The following is a 17,877-nucleotide window of genomic DNA, read 5'->3' as shown; positions in this document are numbered from 1 at the left end:
TAAAATACTCTGAGAAGGCTACCACCAGAGGGGAGGGTAGGAAATAAAGGGTGGAGGGGCCTAAGGTAAAAGACTGGGTGCTTTGGTGGTGGGCGTGGTGTGGAGACATACACCTGAGGAGGTGTAAACCTATAGCTCTAAATCATATACAGTGTTATAAGTCACACACATAAATGATCTGAGGAATTTCTCCAAAGAATATAAAGAAAGGCTAACAAGTGCATGAAAATATGCTCAATACCATCACTCACTAGGGAGATGCAAACTAAACCACAATGAGAAACTACTTCACACTCAATAGAATGACTATAATTAAAATCATAATATTGAAATGTTGGTAGGGATCCAGAGAAATTGGAACCCTCAGATATTACTAGTGGAAATGTCAAATGGTGCAGCTGCTGTGGAAATAGTTTGGTGGCTCCTCAAAAATAAAATATAGAATTACCCAGCAATTCCATGCCTAGGTGTATAGCCAGGAGAATTGGGGGGAAAAAAGTCTTTTTAATTCATGGAAAGTTTTTACATGAATGCTCACAGCACCCTGATTTTGAGTAGTCAAAAAGTAGAAAATGTCCAACGATGGATGAATAGATAAACAAAATGTGCTGTATCCATACAAGGGAATACTATTCACCCATGAAAAGGAATGAAGTATGTGATACAATATGAATGAACCTTGAAAACATTATTCAAAATGAGAATAGCCCATTATAAAAGACTAGATATCATAAATTCCACTGTAATGAAATACTTAGAATAGGCAAAAATCACAGAAATAGAAAGCGGTTTCCAGGGGTTGAGGGGAGAAGGAAGGGAGTGATGGCTTAATGAGACAAGGGTTCCTTTTGGGGAGATGATGGTTGCACAACATTCTGTATATATTTAATGCCACATAATTTTACTCTTCAAAATGATCAACATGGTAAATTTCCTGTGTTTTGTGCCAGTTTCAGCCTATCATTATGCAAAGTGGTTGTTGGATGATTGCAAGATGTCCTTCAGTAATAACCATGGGGAAACTTAAAATTATACAAAGGTTTACTACTTACAAGACCTGGAAAGTACACAGCACTCTTGGGGTCACACGGTGAAGCATAGGTGCAGAGAGGCGGTGGCGGGGGTTGGGGGGGGCGGCGAGAGAAAGAGAGATCTCTGAAATGGTCAGTTATTGGAATCAGCCAGGATATCTAAAGCAAAGGGGCTTGGGTGTGAGAGGGGAGGTGAACGGCTCTTCATTTCATGTCAAGCATAGTGTTTAATCGAAATATCCTCTTTGAAGTGGATGCCTCTGCAAACAAAGCATAAATCAGGCATTAGAAAAAGAAAACCAGGGCCTCCCTGGTGGTGCAAGGGGTTAAGACACAACACTATGAAGCTATCTGTAGCCACTGCAACATGAACTCAATCCCCAGCCAGGGAGCTACCCACATGGCACAGCAGACCTCTCCTGTCTTGCCCGCTGCTCCCCTCAGCAGTGTATTTTGGTCAGTCTGCCTGTTCTGCTTCCCACTCTGTCTCTGGTGAATCCTCTCACACCCCATACCTCTGGCCTGCACCCCAGTTCTTGTATGCATAAATAAGTAAATCTTAAAAAAAAAAAAAACCAAGGCTTTCTTTAAAAAAAAAAAAGAAAAAGAAAACCAAACTGTCAAGGTTCATGCTACATTGCATTATATGTATTTTATCACACATGAAAAACAAAATACTCAAGAGGGACCGCTGGTTGGAATCCCTCAGAGCCAGCCTGGGTTACTCCCAAGACACCCTTCTGCTCCTGGGTGATACCAGAGTTTTCCTCTGATACTCTGTGTCCCCTAAGAGCCTGATGATCGCTGCCCGTGGTGACCTCTCCTCCTGTCATCCGGACTGGGGGCCAGGTGAGAGCTAACAGCCTGCCCGAGCGCTCCTTCCCCCAATCTCTTGTCCCCTGCAGTTACTGGCTGAACATGGAGCACTTCCTGGTGAGCAGCCAGCTGGACCATGTGAATACATCTTTTGTGAAGGCTTCTGTCAATGACGTCAGCACCAACATCTCAGAAGACCTGCACTTCTCTCTGACCCCCTCTCAGGTGAAGCGATCCTCCCATCCCCTCTGGTGGTTCAGGCCCTTTTTTCCTAGGGAAGGCACATTTTTCAGAATTCAGAGATAGTCATGGGCTTTCGTGGCCCCCAGTCCCATCCAGTACCCCTCTGCCACCTCGCTAATGGGTGCTGGTGAGCACATCAGATGCATGGGTCGTCCTAGCAGCTCAGCCCACCTGCTCAGAGGACACCCCGAGGAGATCACCAAGTTGACAGTCAGGGGACCTGGGTCCTGGTCCCCAGCTCCCACCACGTCACTCGGCTTCCTCCGGGAAATCCCTTCCACTGTCTGGCCCCCGAGTCTTCAACTGGAAAATGAACTCTAAGTCTCCTCCAAAGCCTGAGGTTCCCAGGAGCTCTTCCAGCCAGGGCACGAAGGCATCCTCAGGACTGCCTATGGACAATGGGCAGATTCTGGGTTTGTTTCAGTCTGGATTCGAGTCCCAGGTCTACCCCTCAGCAGCTATTGTGATCTTGGCAAATTACTTAACATTTCTGCATTGGTTTTGCCTTCTGTAAAATGGTGATGGTATCGCCCACTTTCAAGGCTATTGGGGGGAGCATAAGAGATAATGCTCCCGAAAGCTCGGTGCACAGATGGCTCAGCCGCCCTCAAGGAAAAAGGTTCAGGCCCTCATCGAGGTTCTTGAGCTGTCTGGAGAAGGGGAGATGGAAGATAGATAGGGCTTTTTCACACTTGATATGTCACCCAAGCAGCTGACTCCTCTGTGTGGGGTACACACTGGCCCCAGAAATTACCCATGTGTCCCTTTGATAAGACAGGGAAGGAGGAAGTGGGGGCCCTTAGCTCCAGCCGAGTTCCCCCTGTTTCCATGCTCACGGGATGCTTTAGGGGCAGGCCAGGTGGGATCAGGAGATAGCCCTAGAGGACAAGGACAGCCCAAGGACTGAGAAGGAACAAAGCATGCCCAGCGATGACCAGGGAATCGAGTGGACTGTAGTGGCCATCCTTAGCTATTACAAAATGTGTTATTGTAGGGAGGGTGGACAGGACCTTCAGTGTGAATTCTCGTGTCCTCCATGCTGCACTCGCTGTCGCCTTCCTGGTGACCCTATTCTTTCCATTTATTCCCCAGTGAGAAGCCAGACAACTGTCAACATAAGCCCTATGTCAACACACAGGCTGTCAGAACTTTGGCCAAAAGCACATCAGAGCTAACCCCTGACCTGCTTGCAAACTGGCCTTGTCCAGGTGTCATCTCTTCACCTGACCAGTGGCCACAAATTGCTCATTTCTCCATGTTGGGTTAACTGGGGCTCCATGAGCTCTGTGCCTTATCCAGGGACGCACCTGGGCAGAGCTGAGCTTGCATTGCGCCCCCAAGTGTCCTGCCTGAGGCCCTTGGGTGCTGAGCCTCCACCCATGTGCCTGTTCCCCCTCCCAAGTAGGGGTTGTGGCAAGACCTGTGTCTGGAGCTGGAATCCTGGGTAAAGACTGGAACAGCTGGGTCTGTGGTTGCAGATTCCGAGGCCCGTGACAGCAAGTGAGGACAAGCCCCCCGACAGAGTCCGGTTTCCCCAGAGCCTTTTTGCGTCCCTGGGAAGCAGCAGGGATAAGGTCCGGCTGGCCGTAACTGTCCTGGACATTGGAGATGGGGATGTCTTTAAGGTGAGTTGAGGCTTGGGGGGACTCAAGGCAGCAAGGAGGCCCTCATTGGGGCCCATGCCGCAGCTTGCCTTCACTGAGGAGTTTTCTGCAAAGGGGCCTGATGGAGACAGAGGGGCGATGAGCTTCTGGAGAGTGATTCTAAAGCATCCCACGGTCATTCCAAACCCCTCTCTCCACAACCTGCAGACCCACACTGCTCACACACTCTAGATGCGTGGATGTGGATCCTGAGTGACTGTGTCTCTCGAGTGTTCTTGCATGTGCACAAATCTTTCATGTTCCTGGTGCACACAGGCTCACGTGTGCATAGGAGTGGCTGTGTTCACATGAGCACGTGTAGCTTGTGTGCAAATATTTGCCAGGCGTGTGTCCTAGAGATGTGTACCCACTCGTAGACATGTGTACCCCCGAGGGCTGGTATGAGCAACTCCCCTGACAGTCACCCCCTGCCCTCCATGTCTGGGTGGCTATCGCTTCTGGCCTGAGCCCCTCTAGTAGCTCCAGGGGCCAACAGTGGAGAACTCGGGTGTAAGGCTTTGAGACCCTTGGCCTGGAGTGCAGGACCTGCTCTGGCCCAGCTGGGCCACAGGGGACCCCAGGGAGCAGGCTCTGGTTTTGCTCTCCAGGCCAGGGCCCTGAGTCTTGGAGGTTCTCTGGAGGCCCCATCTGGCTCGGGTTGGGACATCCCCTTCTGCAACTGGCCTCCCCCATCCCTCCACAGGGCCCCCAGCTCAGGCTGAAGGACGGTAGCAGCGTGCTGAACAACCGCCTGGTGGGCCTCAGGCTGGGCAACCTCTCTGTCACTGGGCTGGCCGAGCCTTTTGAGATCACCTTCTCCCACCAGCCTCCTCTGCTTGTGAGTCCCCCACCCAGGCCTGGTGGTGACTGAGCGGCAGACAGGCGGTGGGCACCCATGGGACTAAGACAGAGATGCAGGGGACTCTGTACCCATCAAAATCCGCCCAGGACAGCATGAGGACCACACACAATTGTGCCCAAGACATGTGCCCCTGCCCCACTCAGGTGCCCACTGGGGTGCCCACAGGACAAGCCACATGCATGCACAGGCATTGCTCATCCACTCACATACATGTTCCCCTAAAGCACGTGCCCACCCAGCCTCCCACCACAGCCACGCCCCTTGCACGCTGGTCCGGGACACATCAAACACGCAGTTCTTGTGCCTGTGTGACCCATGGGCGAGCCCCGCCTTCTACCTGGTGCACACGTGCAGACACATGGGGGTGCACCCTCCTCCCCACTTCCCAACCTTCTTTCCCTAACTCAGCCTCCCCTGCCTCTCCCCCGCCTCCCACTGTCTGGTTTCAGAACATGACCTTCAGCTGTGTATTCTGGGATGAGAAAAAAGGTAGGCCATCCCCTGGAAAGATAAATGGGGGGATGGGGGATGGCTCCCTTGGGGGGCAGGGCTCCACCCTGGGCTCCTCTCTTCCCTTTCCCTCCCTGTTCACCCCTCCTGTCCAGGGTCAACAGGAGACTGGTCGTCTGAGGGCTGCTCTACAGAGATTGGGAACAAGAGCACCGTGTGCCGCTGTGACCACTTCACCTTCTTCGCCCTGCTTCTGGTAACTGCTGGCCCACCTGACCCTGGCGGTTCTGGGGGTACCAGGGCTCCTGGGAACAGGCTGCCAGGCAGGGGCCAGGGTCTTTGGCTTCCAACTAACAGGGTTCTTGTTCCCCGGTTTGCTACAGAAGCCAATCTTGGATCGGGCCACGGTGAAGGTCCTCACACGCATTTCTGAGGTTGGCTGCACAGCCTCCATGTTCTTCCTGGCCCTCACCATTGCCCTCTACATTTTCCTGAGGTGGGTGGCCTGCAACCTAGTCCACATCTTCCGCCAGGCCTCAGGGCGGCAGCAGTGTGGGGTAGAAAGCCCCCATTGGTGCTGTAGCCTTACACCTGCTTCTCCAAACCTATTTCCTCATCTACAAAATGGGTTTGGAGGCTGAATTGTGTTTGGGTTATTTCAGTGGCAAGTGACAGAAACTCAACTCAAATTGTCTTAAACATAATAGGAAATGTGTATTTCGTGTAACTGGACAATCCAAAGTGAGCTCCCTTCAGGCATGGTTGGTTGGATCCAGGGGCTCAAAAGATGCCCCCAAGGTTTGGTCTCCCAACTTTGCTTTCTCCTGAGTTACAACCAGCAACATTTGCACATTCAGGGACTTTGAGGACCTAAGGAATTAAAATGGTTTCTTAGCTGTCTACATAGCTAATAGGCTAAACTAAGACCCCAAATTAAGTTCTTTTTAAAAAATTATTTTGCAATAATTATAGACAAATAGGCAGTTGCAGACATAGTCTAAAGAGTCCCTGGTCCCTTCCTGTCCCACTGTCCTCAGTGATGATGTTTGATATAACTTACAAATATCACAGCCAGGAAATTGACACTGGCCCAGTGCTGCTAACTAGAATGAAGACTGCAGTCCACTTTTACATTTTTTAATCATGCGTGCATATACGCGCGTGTGTGCACACACATGTGCACAGGATTGACTATCATTTGACCCAGTGCAAAAGTAAAATATGTGGCCCACTGTTCAAAATGTACTAGAAATTGGGCCTCCCCTGGTGGCGCAGGCGGTTGAGCGCGGCACTGTGAAGCTGCCCACAGCCTCTGCAGCACTGGTTCAATCCCAGCCGGCCGGCAAGGGTCCCACATGGCGCGGCAGACCTCTCCTGTTGCACCTGCTGCTCCCCTCAGCAGTGTATTTTGTCAGTCTGCCTGTTCTGTTCCCCGCTCTGTCTCTGGTGAATCCTCTCACCCTCCCGCGCATGTGGCCTGTATCCTGGTTCTTGTATAAATAAATAAAATAAATCTTTTTAAAAAAATGTACTAAAAATGCTCCCTTTCAGACTGGTTAGAGCAGAGCATTAAACCAAGCCCAGGGCTCTTCTAAATATGGCCCCGCAGCATTCACATGACTATGATGCTGGCATCATTTTTTTTTTTTTTTTTTTTGGTGGGGGTGAGGCTGCTGTCTACACACAATAAATGTATACCAGAATGAGTTTTCCTGGTCTAACTTGGACCACATGTCCATGACTGAAGAGGCCCCTGACTGACCAGATCAGATCACGAGCCTGCACTTGGATTTGAGCAAACCAAGACCAAGCCCACCCGATTTCATGGCTGAGAGTTGGGGACTGTGTTCGTCAGGGAAGCTGGAAGATGCATAGGATGCAGGACAGGCAGACACAGCCGAGTCTGCTGCAGGCCCAGGCTGTGACTGAGGGACCCACAGGATCCCCTGCCTGAAGAGTGTGTATGAGCAGCCCCACGCCCCAGACTGCCCTGTTCCTCAGCTTCCTTACCTGTCTGGCCTGGAGCAGCCCTGGGGTCTCCTGATCCCCAGTCCACTCCCCTTCTTCACTTGATTCAGCCACCATTTGACCTTGAACTGCGGCCCCTATTAGCCCCACCCCCTCCTTCCCAGGTGCTGTTGTGCATGTAGAGGTGCCCCTGTCTCCATCCCCCAAGCCCTGGCCTAGGACACTGGCCCATCCCCAGAGCTGGTTGCCAGCTCAACCCTAGGGCCCAGGAGGAAGGGTCACCAGCTCCCCAGGGCAGCTGGTAGGGCCTGGCAGGTGAGGTGGACATTGTCCCTCATTGTCCCCTCTAGGCCTCCCTGTGCTCCCACATTCAGGCCCTTTGGGATTTGATTTGCTCAGAATTTGGAGCGGGGGCTCCACACTCTGGGGATGGGAGCCTGGAGGCCCTGCTCTGCTGTGACTCCACAAGAGTCCAAGTCCCTCTGTGCTCACTCTCCCTGCTGCTTCACAGGCCTCACATACCCATGCCCTGCCATCTACTCAAGCTCATGTCCAGGGCCTCCTCCTGCCGACTGAGCTAGGCCCAAGGAAGTGGATGTGGGCCGGCTGGCTGCGGGCTGGCTGCTGCAGGGGTGGAAACTGGCAGTGGGGGTGCAACATGGGTGGCGGGGTAGAGATGACTGGGTGCCCCATGGGCGCTGCGGCCCCTTTTCTTCCCAGATGTTTCAGGCAGAGGCTCAAGTCAGAAGATGCCCCCAAGATCCACGTGGCCCTGAGCGCTAGCTTATTTCTCCTGAATCTCACCTTCATCATCAATGTGGAGGAGGGGTCCCGGGGGCCTCATGCAGCCTGCCGGGCCCAGGGTGCCGTCTTCCACTACTTCCTGCTCTGCGTCTTTACCTGGACGGGCCTGGAGGCCTTCCACCTCTACCTGCTGGCTATCAGGGTCTTCAACACCTACTTCGGGCACTACTTCCTCAAGCTGAGCCTCGTGGGCTGGGGTAGGTGCTGTCTGGAGCGGCAGAGGGGGTGGCTGCCCTGGAAGGAGCAGGGAGGGGAGTGGTCTGGGCCCAGGGCTCAGGGACAGGCAGCTGGAGGGAGCTTTAGAGGAGGCCATGTCAAGGAAGCCAGTGACGCCATGCCTCTTCCCCTTGCGCCCAGGACTGCCCGCCCTGATGGTCATTGGCACCGGAAGTGCCAACAGCTATGGCCCCTACACCATCCTTGACCAGGAGAAACGTATCACGATGAAGCTGTAAGTGGGAACCATGGGAGCCGGGGTGCCCACTGGCCCTGACTGTGCCAGGGGGAGGGGGAGAGGGGGGGATCCTGGGAAGAGACACCAGTGTTCAAGGCCAAGGATGAGTCTCAGGTCTGGGCTGCCCCTGGTGGAGGGTGCACGGCTAAGTTGAGGCCTGGAGGGAGGAAGAGAACGAGGAGAGGGGAAGAGAGAAGAGAACTAGACTGAAGACCCCACCTCGCCTCTCCTCCCCTCCCCTGCCCTGCCCTCCCTGATTCTAGCCACCACCAACACACATGGCCCCTTTATAATTGGCACATTATAAAAGCTACTCCTGTCTGCCTCCCCCGCCCGCCATGCCAGGTGTTTGGGCTGGTAAGCAGTGGGGTGCTGGAGTTCCGTCCCATTTGCTGTCAGCCAGGTGCCCAGTGTAGGGCACAACCTGCTCAGCCATCCGCAGTGGCCTGATTCTGTCTAGGCTCTGCCCCTGAGTGACCCTGGGTAAGCCCACCCCCTGCCAGGGCCTCCCCTTGTCTGTACGATGGGAGCCTTCAGCTCTGCAGTGCTGGGGCAGCGGGGTGGCCTGAACCTCTCCTTGGCTCCGACCCTGGGCCCATGATCCTGTGCTCGGAGGGGCTGGCGGGCCTTGTCCTGTCCTCAGGCCCTCGAATGCAGAGACCACAGGGACTGAGCGGGTAACTTAATGGCAGGCATTGGCCAGAGTGAACTGGCCACACCCCACTTATGGGCAGCTGATTGCTGCCCCTAGGGGTGTCCACAGACTTGCCTGGTACATTGTTTCACAACAGAAGCATATTGGATATTTATGCCAAACTGCCCTTTTTTTTTTTAAAGATTTAATTTTTATTCATACAATAGCTGGGATACAGGCCAGAAGCACGGGAGAGTGAGAGGATTCACCAGAGACAGAGCAGGGAGCACAACAGGCAGACAGATGGAAAGCACTGTTGAGGGGAGCAGCGGGCGAGGCAGGAGAGGTCTGCTGTGCCATGTGGGTCTCTGGCTGGCCGGGAATCGAACCCGCGCTGCAGAGGCTGCGGACAGCTTCACAGTGCTGTGCTCAACCTGCTGCGCCACCAGGGAGGCCTGCCAAACTGTTTTTTATTTATTTATTTATTTATTTATTTTAAAGATTTATTTATTTATTTATACAAGCACTGGGTACAGTCAGAAGCACGGGAGGGTGAGAGAATTCACCAGAGCCAGAGCGGGGAGCAGAGCAGGCAGAAGGACCGAAGCACAATGCTGAGGGGAGCAGCAGGCGACAGGAGAGGTCTGCGCGCCATGGGGGACCCTCCCTCAGGTGGCCGGGGAGCAGCCGGGGATCAAACCAGCGCTGCAGAGGCTGCGGGCAGCTTCGCAACCCAGCGCTCAACCGCTGCGCCACCGGGGAGGCCCAATAATTCCATTTTTTAAACATAATATGGAGCAAGCAAAACGTGTTTTGGGGGCCAAATTGCCCCTTTTGCACCCATTGGTCCAAAGAGAGAGCAGAGTGGAGCCTCTGGAGCGGGGCTTCCCCAGGAGAGCAGGAATCAGTGGTGGAGATGAGAGAAGACATCTTGGTCACAGATGGCCAGTCGAGGGGGGTTGCCCAAGACTTGCTGGTCAGGGGGTACCTCTCCCCATCCCCATGGCCATCCACTTCCTCCAGGTGCTGGTTCCATAAAGAAACTGCCCTCTACATCACTGTCCACGGCTACTTCCTCATCACCTCCCTCTTCAGCGCCGTGGTCCTGGGCCTGGTGGCCTGGAAGATCTTCACACTACCAACCACCACTGCGGGCAAAGAGGAGGGACCGAGATGGAAATCAGTTTTCACTGTGCTGGGCCTTTCGATCCTGGTGGGCATGACGTGGTGGCTGGCCATCCTCACGCCCCTGGGCCTGTCCACTATCTATGTCTTCGCATTATTCAACTCCCTACAAGGTGAGACTCCAGGACCTGGGGAGCTGATGGGGGTGCCTCATCTGCCCTGGCCGGGGTTGGGAGGTAGGGAAGGGTGGATGGCAAGAAGCAGGACTCCACTCAGGCTAGCTGAGATCAAGAGTATTGGTTTGAAATATCCAGGGCTCCCCCAAGGACCCCAGGGGAGATGGGGGTGCTGGTATCAAGGTCAGGAAAAGTCACCAATCAAAGCAGACACTTTGTCCATCTTCTTCCCTGGAACTATGTCTCTCACCTTCTTTTTTCTGTGGAAACTCCTTCATGGCCTCTCTACCGCCCATTCCTTCCCATGGTCATCAATGGCTTCCCAATATGGCAGCCTCAACCTTTCCTGATCTTCCAAGTCTACAGACCACAGTGTGAGGCCATCTCTTCCACATTCTTAGGAGAGGCAAGGATCTGACCGGGCCATCTTGGGTCAGCTGTCCAATTCTGGTCCAGCCAGTTGTGACCAGGAGGGCAGGGTCATGTGACATGATGGCCACATGACAGGGACAGTCTTTAAGGAACTGTGGAAGTGGGAGGGAAATGATTTTTGGAGGAACTGCCTGTGAGGAGCACAGTAGGTTTTCTTTCTTTTTTTTTTTAATTAAAATTCTTTTTTTGGTTAAGATTTATTTATTTATGCATACAAGAACTGGGGTACAGGCCAGAGGTGAGAGGATTCACCAGAGACAGAGTGGCGAGCAGAACAGGTGCACTGACAGAAATACACTGCTGAGAGGAGCAGTGGGTGAGATAGGAGAGGTCTGCTGCACCATGTGGGTAGCTCCCTGGCCAGAGATAGAACTCGTGCCGCAGAGGCTGCAGATTGCTCCATAGTGCTGGCATTTAACCCCTTGTGCCACCAGGGAGGCCCCACAGTAGGTTTTTAATATGTGGGAACTGTGTTAATAACATCAGAAATCTTCACCACGAGGTCATCTGGGAGCCCCCCACAAGTCCATGGAGGGTCACGAGTCTATGTCTGGAGAATCCCAGGGACTAAATCCACACAAAGCTCTTATTTTACTATTAGTTTCCGTCTTTACTCCACTTTGTACACCTCACACTTCCCTTTTCTTGCTGAAGTTCATCCTATGATACGCCTTTGTGGAGAGGTGGGGAGACCCCAGTGGGGTGGCTGGGATATACATCTAAACATTGCTTTCCTTTGCTCTTTCTCTTCTGGCATAGAACTATGCATGGATGGATTTTATTTCAAGTTCTCTGGCTTTCACGTCCCAGATGGCTATCTGGTTCTTTTTTAGAAGTAGGTTTCATTTTTGCCTTTCTGGCAAGTTCTCGAACATTGACAGGAGAGCTACTTATCTCTGGACAGCTGCCAGCTAGACCTCCGAGCCCTCTCAGTCGCCTCACGCTCACCTTGGCCCTCTCCCCCTGACAGGAGTCTTCATCTTCTGCTGGTTCGTGGTGCTGTACCTCCCGGGCCAGTGGGCCGAGTCCTCCTCTTCTGGCACTGCCGCCATCAGCCAGACCCACTCCTCATCTCGCGAATAGTGGGCCGCAGTGTGGCCCAGCCCAGGCCCTAACCTGCACCCTAGGCTCAGCTCTGATTCACCTTGTGCCCTCGGGTGGCTCCTGCTGGGACTCAGTTTCCGTGTTTGCATAATGTAACTGGGGAGGGAGGGGTTGGAGACCAGGTTGGGCCACCTGGCCTCAGAGGTTTCATCCAGATGTACCTGTGGTTTTGAGAGTCCAGCTCCAGCCTTGCAGGAGTCTAAAGTCCCTGCCATCCTGAGCTACCTGCTAACATGCCTTCACCCCCACCCGCAAGCTCATCCCTTCTGACAGGGCCCCACTTCTGCTCTCAGGATGGGCCCAAGCCCAAATAGGGGAGTTATTGTTCACACACCCTCTCCCCTCTCTTCCCCTTGTCACTGCCCCTGCCTCCACAGCTCCCCCGACCCACATGTGAGGGGCATTCAGGAAGGGGGACCAAGGGAAGGAATGCAACAGAGGTTTGTTTTTGGCCCTCCCACCCACCTGCCCCTGGCCTGGACCAATCCCACCAGGGTCCACCCTCACTGAAAAGCCCCCCTAGCCCATTCAGGGGTCCCCCAGATGTCTGGCGACACTGAAATTCAAGAAATGGTAATGTCAAGGGAATTGTCACAATTAGGCTGAAATAAAATGATAGCATTTGCTGGGGGTGTCTTAGATTTGCTGGGCAGATGCTTACTCTGGTCTGAGCCCCTACAGAACCTGGTGTTTCCAGGCCCTGGATAAATATTTGCTGTGCAAACAGATGTGAGATTCGCATCAGTCTGACAGGGCCTTGGGCCAGGTGAGTGTCTCAGGCCAGACCCTGGCTGGGTACGTCACTTCCAGTGGCCGGACCACCATTTCACAACCATGTGCTGGTTTCCTCAGTAGGAAACCGACAGAGATAGGGGTAGAGAGAGCATTCATCAGTAAGTTGACACGGAGCAGAGAGAGGAAGAAAGACAGTCCCCGCCCCCACTCCCTACCAGGACGGCAGGGTATCGGTATGGGTTCCTCCCCAGAGCCCCAACCCCGTATCCATGCCCCCACTCCAGCCTAACTAAACACCAGAAAATCTCACTGTTTCCAGTGTGGTTTGCACGCTGGAAATACTTTCTCCAGGAGAGAGGTTGCTATCATTAGATCCTCCCTCACAACCGCCGGGGTTACCAGCCACCATGCCAGGGTTGATCTCTGGACTGGTAGGGATTCTCTCCCTTCTCCCTCCTCCCACACAGCAGAGACATGAAAGACCGGAAGGCTGGGGCTCTTGTTTTGTGCAAGCCTTGTTCCTGGAAGGGAAATCTCAGGGTGTGGACATCGCTTGGGTTGAGCCACTTTATCAGTCTCTGCTTATCTTCACAGGCATCTGTGTGCCTCATGCTGAAAGGCTGAGTCCCCTTAGCCAGAGGCTCAGCATTTCTCAGAACAGCTGTCCCAGGGTTGACAGGCCTGGGTTCAAATCCTGGCTCCGGTCCTTAGAGGCTCTGTGACCCTGGGCCAGTCACCTCCCCTCTCTGAGACTCAGTTTCCCCTCCATAAGATGGGGATCATCAAGTCCTTGTCCTGGGAGCATTAAGTGAGGTGACAGAAGTAAAGTAACTCAGCAGGAGTGGATCAGCTCCCTGGGATGCCCCTGACTTATACAAAGTTAGCTGGACCCCTTGTGGAAAGCAAATCTGGATTCTGTGTGGAAACAAGGAGGGGAGCAGGTTAGAGACCCCTCCTAGAGTCCTCCTACAGCTCTGCCAAGTGGACCAGCTTTTGTGGGGGGGGGGGGATGGAGGCCAAGCCAAGCCAGGCGACCTGCCCAGGGCCACACAGAGGGAGCTGACAGTGCTGGCGGCTCCTCCCAGAGCACTCCCTGGGTTTGAGGATTCTAGCCCCCGAGGCTCAAGGGAAACCCTAGACTGTGGTTTGCTCAGACTTACTCAGTGAGATGTGGGACCACCCAAACCACAGACCCAGATGGGGCTTCCTAGTGCAGATGGAGAGGGCCAAGGGGAGAAACAGCTAATTGTGGGTATGTGTCCAGCCAGGTCCAGGCAGGGTTGAGAGGCTGGGCTCCCCCGTTGTCTGGAGTCACCCGCAAAGCGGCTCCGATGGCTACACCCAGCACATACTAAGGCCTAGAGTGGGTAGGGCAAAAATACACCCCAAGGCCCAGCACGGATGGACAGGCTGCCCCGTTGTTGAAACAAGCATTACCTGGAATAACAGGTAAAGCCTTCACTAGACAATCAAAGTGCACCGAAAGCCAGGATGCAGCCTGACATATTTCACTCTGTGGGCACGGTCAACTGTCACAAATTTAAGTTCAGTTTATGTAGATACAAACAGTGAACCATCGACATAAAAAGTGTAGTTGGGCTTCTGGTCCTAAGTTATTTTGACCTAAAGATATGCTGATCTTTGCTCAGAGGAAGGCAGATGCTGGAGTTTGAAAAATCACCATCCCACTTCTAAATAAATGCACCGTGTGGCTCCTTGGTCATGAGTGGGGGTTGAGAAGGCCGCTTACCTAGCGCCCACCCCCCATCCCGTAAGTAGATTTTTGCATAGTTGCTTCACAGACTTCAAGTCCATGCAGGTGGCTCTGTCCTCTCATCTGTTAGACCAGGCAGGGGTTTGTTCCAGAACATTCTGGAGGATATTTACTCATCATAATAGCAGTCTAGGATGAGGATAGACAATGGCAGGAACTCTGAGGTCAGCCTGCCTGGTGCAAATTCTGCCTTTGCTGCTTCCTTTGGTCCAGCCCCTCGTCTACTGAACCTGGAAGCAGGCACACAGTAGCTGCCCCAATGGGTGGGTGAGGATTAAATGAGGCACTGGCTAAAAGGGCTGCTGGTCCCTGGCTGCCCTGGCCTAGGTATGAAAGCAACTAGGTCAGAGCTTTGCTTTGGCCGTGACTTTGGCTTCAGAGGTGATCTGTGTGCGGCAGGGAGATTCCCCCCCGCCCCCCATGGCTCTGGACTCTGTTTAGGCCCAATTTCTTCATTCCTAGTATTTTCCATTACAATATAACAGTTTTGCAGGAAATAAGGAGACTTAACTTGTTCTGTGCTCCCAGCTAGATACTGTAATATCAAAAGATAAAATTTGTTAAATTCATCCATGAATGGACAATGCAATTCCAACAGAGCCAAATGAATTTTTTTAGACTTTGCAAAGATATCCCAAAATGGAAACGGAGGCACCCGGGCCTCAAATGGCTCAGTCAGTTTTATAGCATGAGTGCACAGAAGGAAGATTTGATCTTATGAAGATATTGCAAATAGCTTTCAAAGTCATGGTGGTAGGTCCAATGTGTGTTCTGTGCAGGGATAGGCATGAAGACCAGGAGAACAGAACAGAGGACTGAGTGGGAGACATGGGTGTCCCCGGAGGACTTAACACACAAGATGCTACCACCAAGAAGGGCTGGAAGGTGTGATAATGATTCTGGAAAATTGGTGATCCTATGGGGAAAGACAAGTGGGATTCCTTCCTCCTGCCGAGATGAATCCAGATACATCAAAGGTTGAAATGGGAGGGCAAAACTGTAAAGTCAATGTAGGAAAATGTGACAAAGGACTAGGAAGGACTTCTCAAACCAAAATCCAAACGCACAAGACATCGGACCCAAACGCGATCAGGTTAATGTCATTCAAAATAGGGCTTTCTGGTTTTGCTTTGTTTTTTTTTTAAAGATTTATTTATTTATACAAGCACTGGGAACAGTCAGAAGTGTGGGAGGGTGAAAGGATTCACCAGAGACAGAGCGGGGAGCAGAACAGGCAGACTGACGAAATACACTGCTGAGGGGAGCAGTGGGCAGCAGGAGAGGCCTGCGTGCAAAATGGGGCTTTCTGTTTAATGAAGGACCTCTCCCTCTTACTCCCTTCTTCCCCGGCACGATGTTTACAGACATATGACAGAATATGGGAAGGTAATTGCAACATCTGAAAGCAGGGATTAACACTCTTGAGTCCTGGAAATCAAAATGAGGAAGTCCCCAAGTGTGAAAAATAGGCTGAGGTTTTTAAAGACAATTTTGGAGGAAGAATCACTAAAATTAATACATTAGCACATGCAGACATATTTAGAAGCATTAGCGACCAGAAAGCCGCACGGTAAAATGACAGTGAGCTCTCACGTCTACATTAGATGGGCAAACATTAGGGAGCTAGAAATGATCGACTGCCTGCAAGAGTGAGGGTTTTAGGCTCCCTCATATTTAGAAGGTAGGGAGAACATAGGTTTCTGCCTAGGGAAAAATGGGATACTTCTTCTGACCCAGCAGCCCAGCTCCTGGGCTAGGTATGAATGCAACTAGGTCAGAGCTTTGCCTTGGCCGTGACGTTGGCTGCAGAGGTGATCTGTGTGCGGCAAAGGAATTTCACCCCAAAGGAACACTCTTATAGGTCTGGAAGGACACCCCTGAAGGCATTATCTGTGGTGGGAGGGAGATGGTGGCAAAACAGAGTGTCCATCACAGGGGGAGTAGAGAGGTAATCAGTGTGGAGCAAGATCATGGCCACAAAGCAATGTGGATTGAGCTTAAAGAAAAAAATTCTTTATGAAAATATAAGAGACAGAAGGAGATATAAGCACAATATCATTTACATAAGTTAAAAACATCAGTATGCAAAACAGTGCTCATTTGGCGGGGAGAGGGGAGAATACATTAGAACAGTTGCCTATAAGGCATGGGGAATAGAAGTGGGCATAGAGATAAAAGGGAGTAAATATGCGAAGGAAATGAGATATTACATGGGAAACCTACATTCCACTTAGCAACCTAACATATCATGTATTCTCCTTTGCCTCTTCCCTTCCTGCCCTCACCCCAGGTGAATATTCCAGAGGTCATCCCTGGGCATGCACCAGGACTTAGGTCCATGCCCTGTCTCATGACCTTTCCCCAGGTCTAATTTATCTTTATCACATTTTATTTTTCATGGCTGCATAATATTCCAACCCACATTGAGAACTGTTTCTTATTGATAATTGAGGTGATACTTACTTTTCCACCAGTAACAGTGACTATAAAGTTGAAGACTGCATTGGTACAAAGACAAGAGGGTTCATAATGACATCTTCGTTATTAGTCTATTCCTTTTTTCTTCTGAATTAAAAAAAAAAGAAAATCAAACATTTTCATGGGCCCCTAACTTAATGTATTTTCCTTTACCTTTCCCTCTCCCTTGGCTTATATACTAACCCAGAGGCCCACTGCAGACTAGAACCCAGCACTCAGATAGGCAGGCTGCTTCTGTCCACTGTGCCAGGCAGCCATGCCAGGCTCCACACTTGTTTCCATCTGTCTTGCTGAAGGCCATAATGACCATGCAGGGGTCAGAGGCAGTGTTATCCTGGTAAATGTCTACCCACTGGCTTTCTAGGAGAGAAAACCTTGGTCTATGGCATTTTCTATCTCTGTAGTATAAATAACCCCATGGCTGATTTTAAGCCATCAGTGTGACATCACTGAATAGAAGCTGGGGACTCGCCATTATATAATATTTGCATTGTACAAATACAATAAGCAGAATAACGTCAAGAGCATCCATAATAGTAAAAGGTCATAAAAGAATTAGAAAGTGTTAAATTTGGAGTATTTCTTGCCTTTACTTTTAATATAATCTATTGACTTGTAAGTTTTTATAACTTAATTTGTAATAATGGGTATGTTTTTCAACTGACTCACTAGATGCCTGAATGTTGACAACGAGCTCTGTGAGTTGGCACTAGCTGGCTGCAGCCCTCCACTGGCCAAGGCACCTGCAGGGCCTAGACCTGGGTAGTGGCAGACTACATTTCCCAGAAACCTCCTCTTCCAGGGCCTGCCTTCAGCTGCGAAAGCTGTTACCATGGAGACGGGCTAACAGATTGTACAGGCTGTCCTGACAGGGGTGAGAAGGGACATGGGGACTGGGGGTGGCTGGGCCCTGGCTGGCAGGTGGAGGGGAGGGTGCCGATGGTGGGGGCTTTCAGTCCTGATCTTCCTGGGGAGATATTCTGTGTATGTGTGTGTGTTTGTGTGTGTGTGTGTAAGGGGGAGGCTGCTGCTAGGAACAGGGAGTAGGGAAGGACCTGTGGGATGGGGAGGGCCTCTGGACTTCAGGGCAGGGTCTAGAGAGCTTGAGGTGGGACTGCTCTCCCCAAACCACCCTGTTGCCTGTGTGG

At 51.8% G+C, this 17,877-nt stretch overlaps 1 protein-coding gene across 1 annotated transcript; it reads left to right on the top strand.

Annotated features, from left to right (window-relative positions):
* Nucleotides 1–1,342: 1,342 nt before the first annotated feature.
* On the top strand, nt 1,343–11,721 carry ADGRG3 (adhesion G protein-coupled receptor G3; the record flags this gene model as incomplete). Its single annotated transcript, XM_084256869.1, has 10 exons — nt 1,343–2,072; nt 3,569–3,715; nt 4,437–4,571; nt 5,045–5,084; nt 5,201–5,301; nt 5,429–5,541; nt 7,734–8,014; nt 8,175–8,268; nt 9,929–10,203; nt 11,609–11,721. The coding sequence occupies exons 1-10, from the start codon at nt 1,950–1,952 to the stop codon at nt 11,719–11,721; spliced, it is 1,422 nt and encodes a 473-aa protein (XP_084112995.1). The 5' UTR covers nt 1,343–1,949.
* Nucleotides 11,722–17,877: the final 6,156 nt, after the last annotated feature.

The sequence above is a fragment of the Talpa europaea genome (genome assembly GCF_964194135.1).
Source record: "Talpa europaea genome assembly, chromosome: 16".
NCBI lineage: Eukaryota > Metazoa > Chordata > Mammalia > Eulipotyphla > Talpidae > Talpa > Talpa europaea.
The sequence above is the reverse complement of the archived record's forward strand: the minus strand, read 5'-3'. Positions and strand labels throughout refer to the sequence as shown.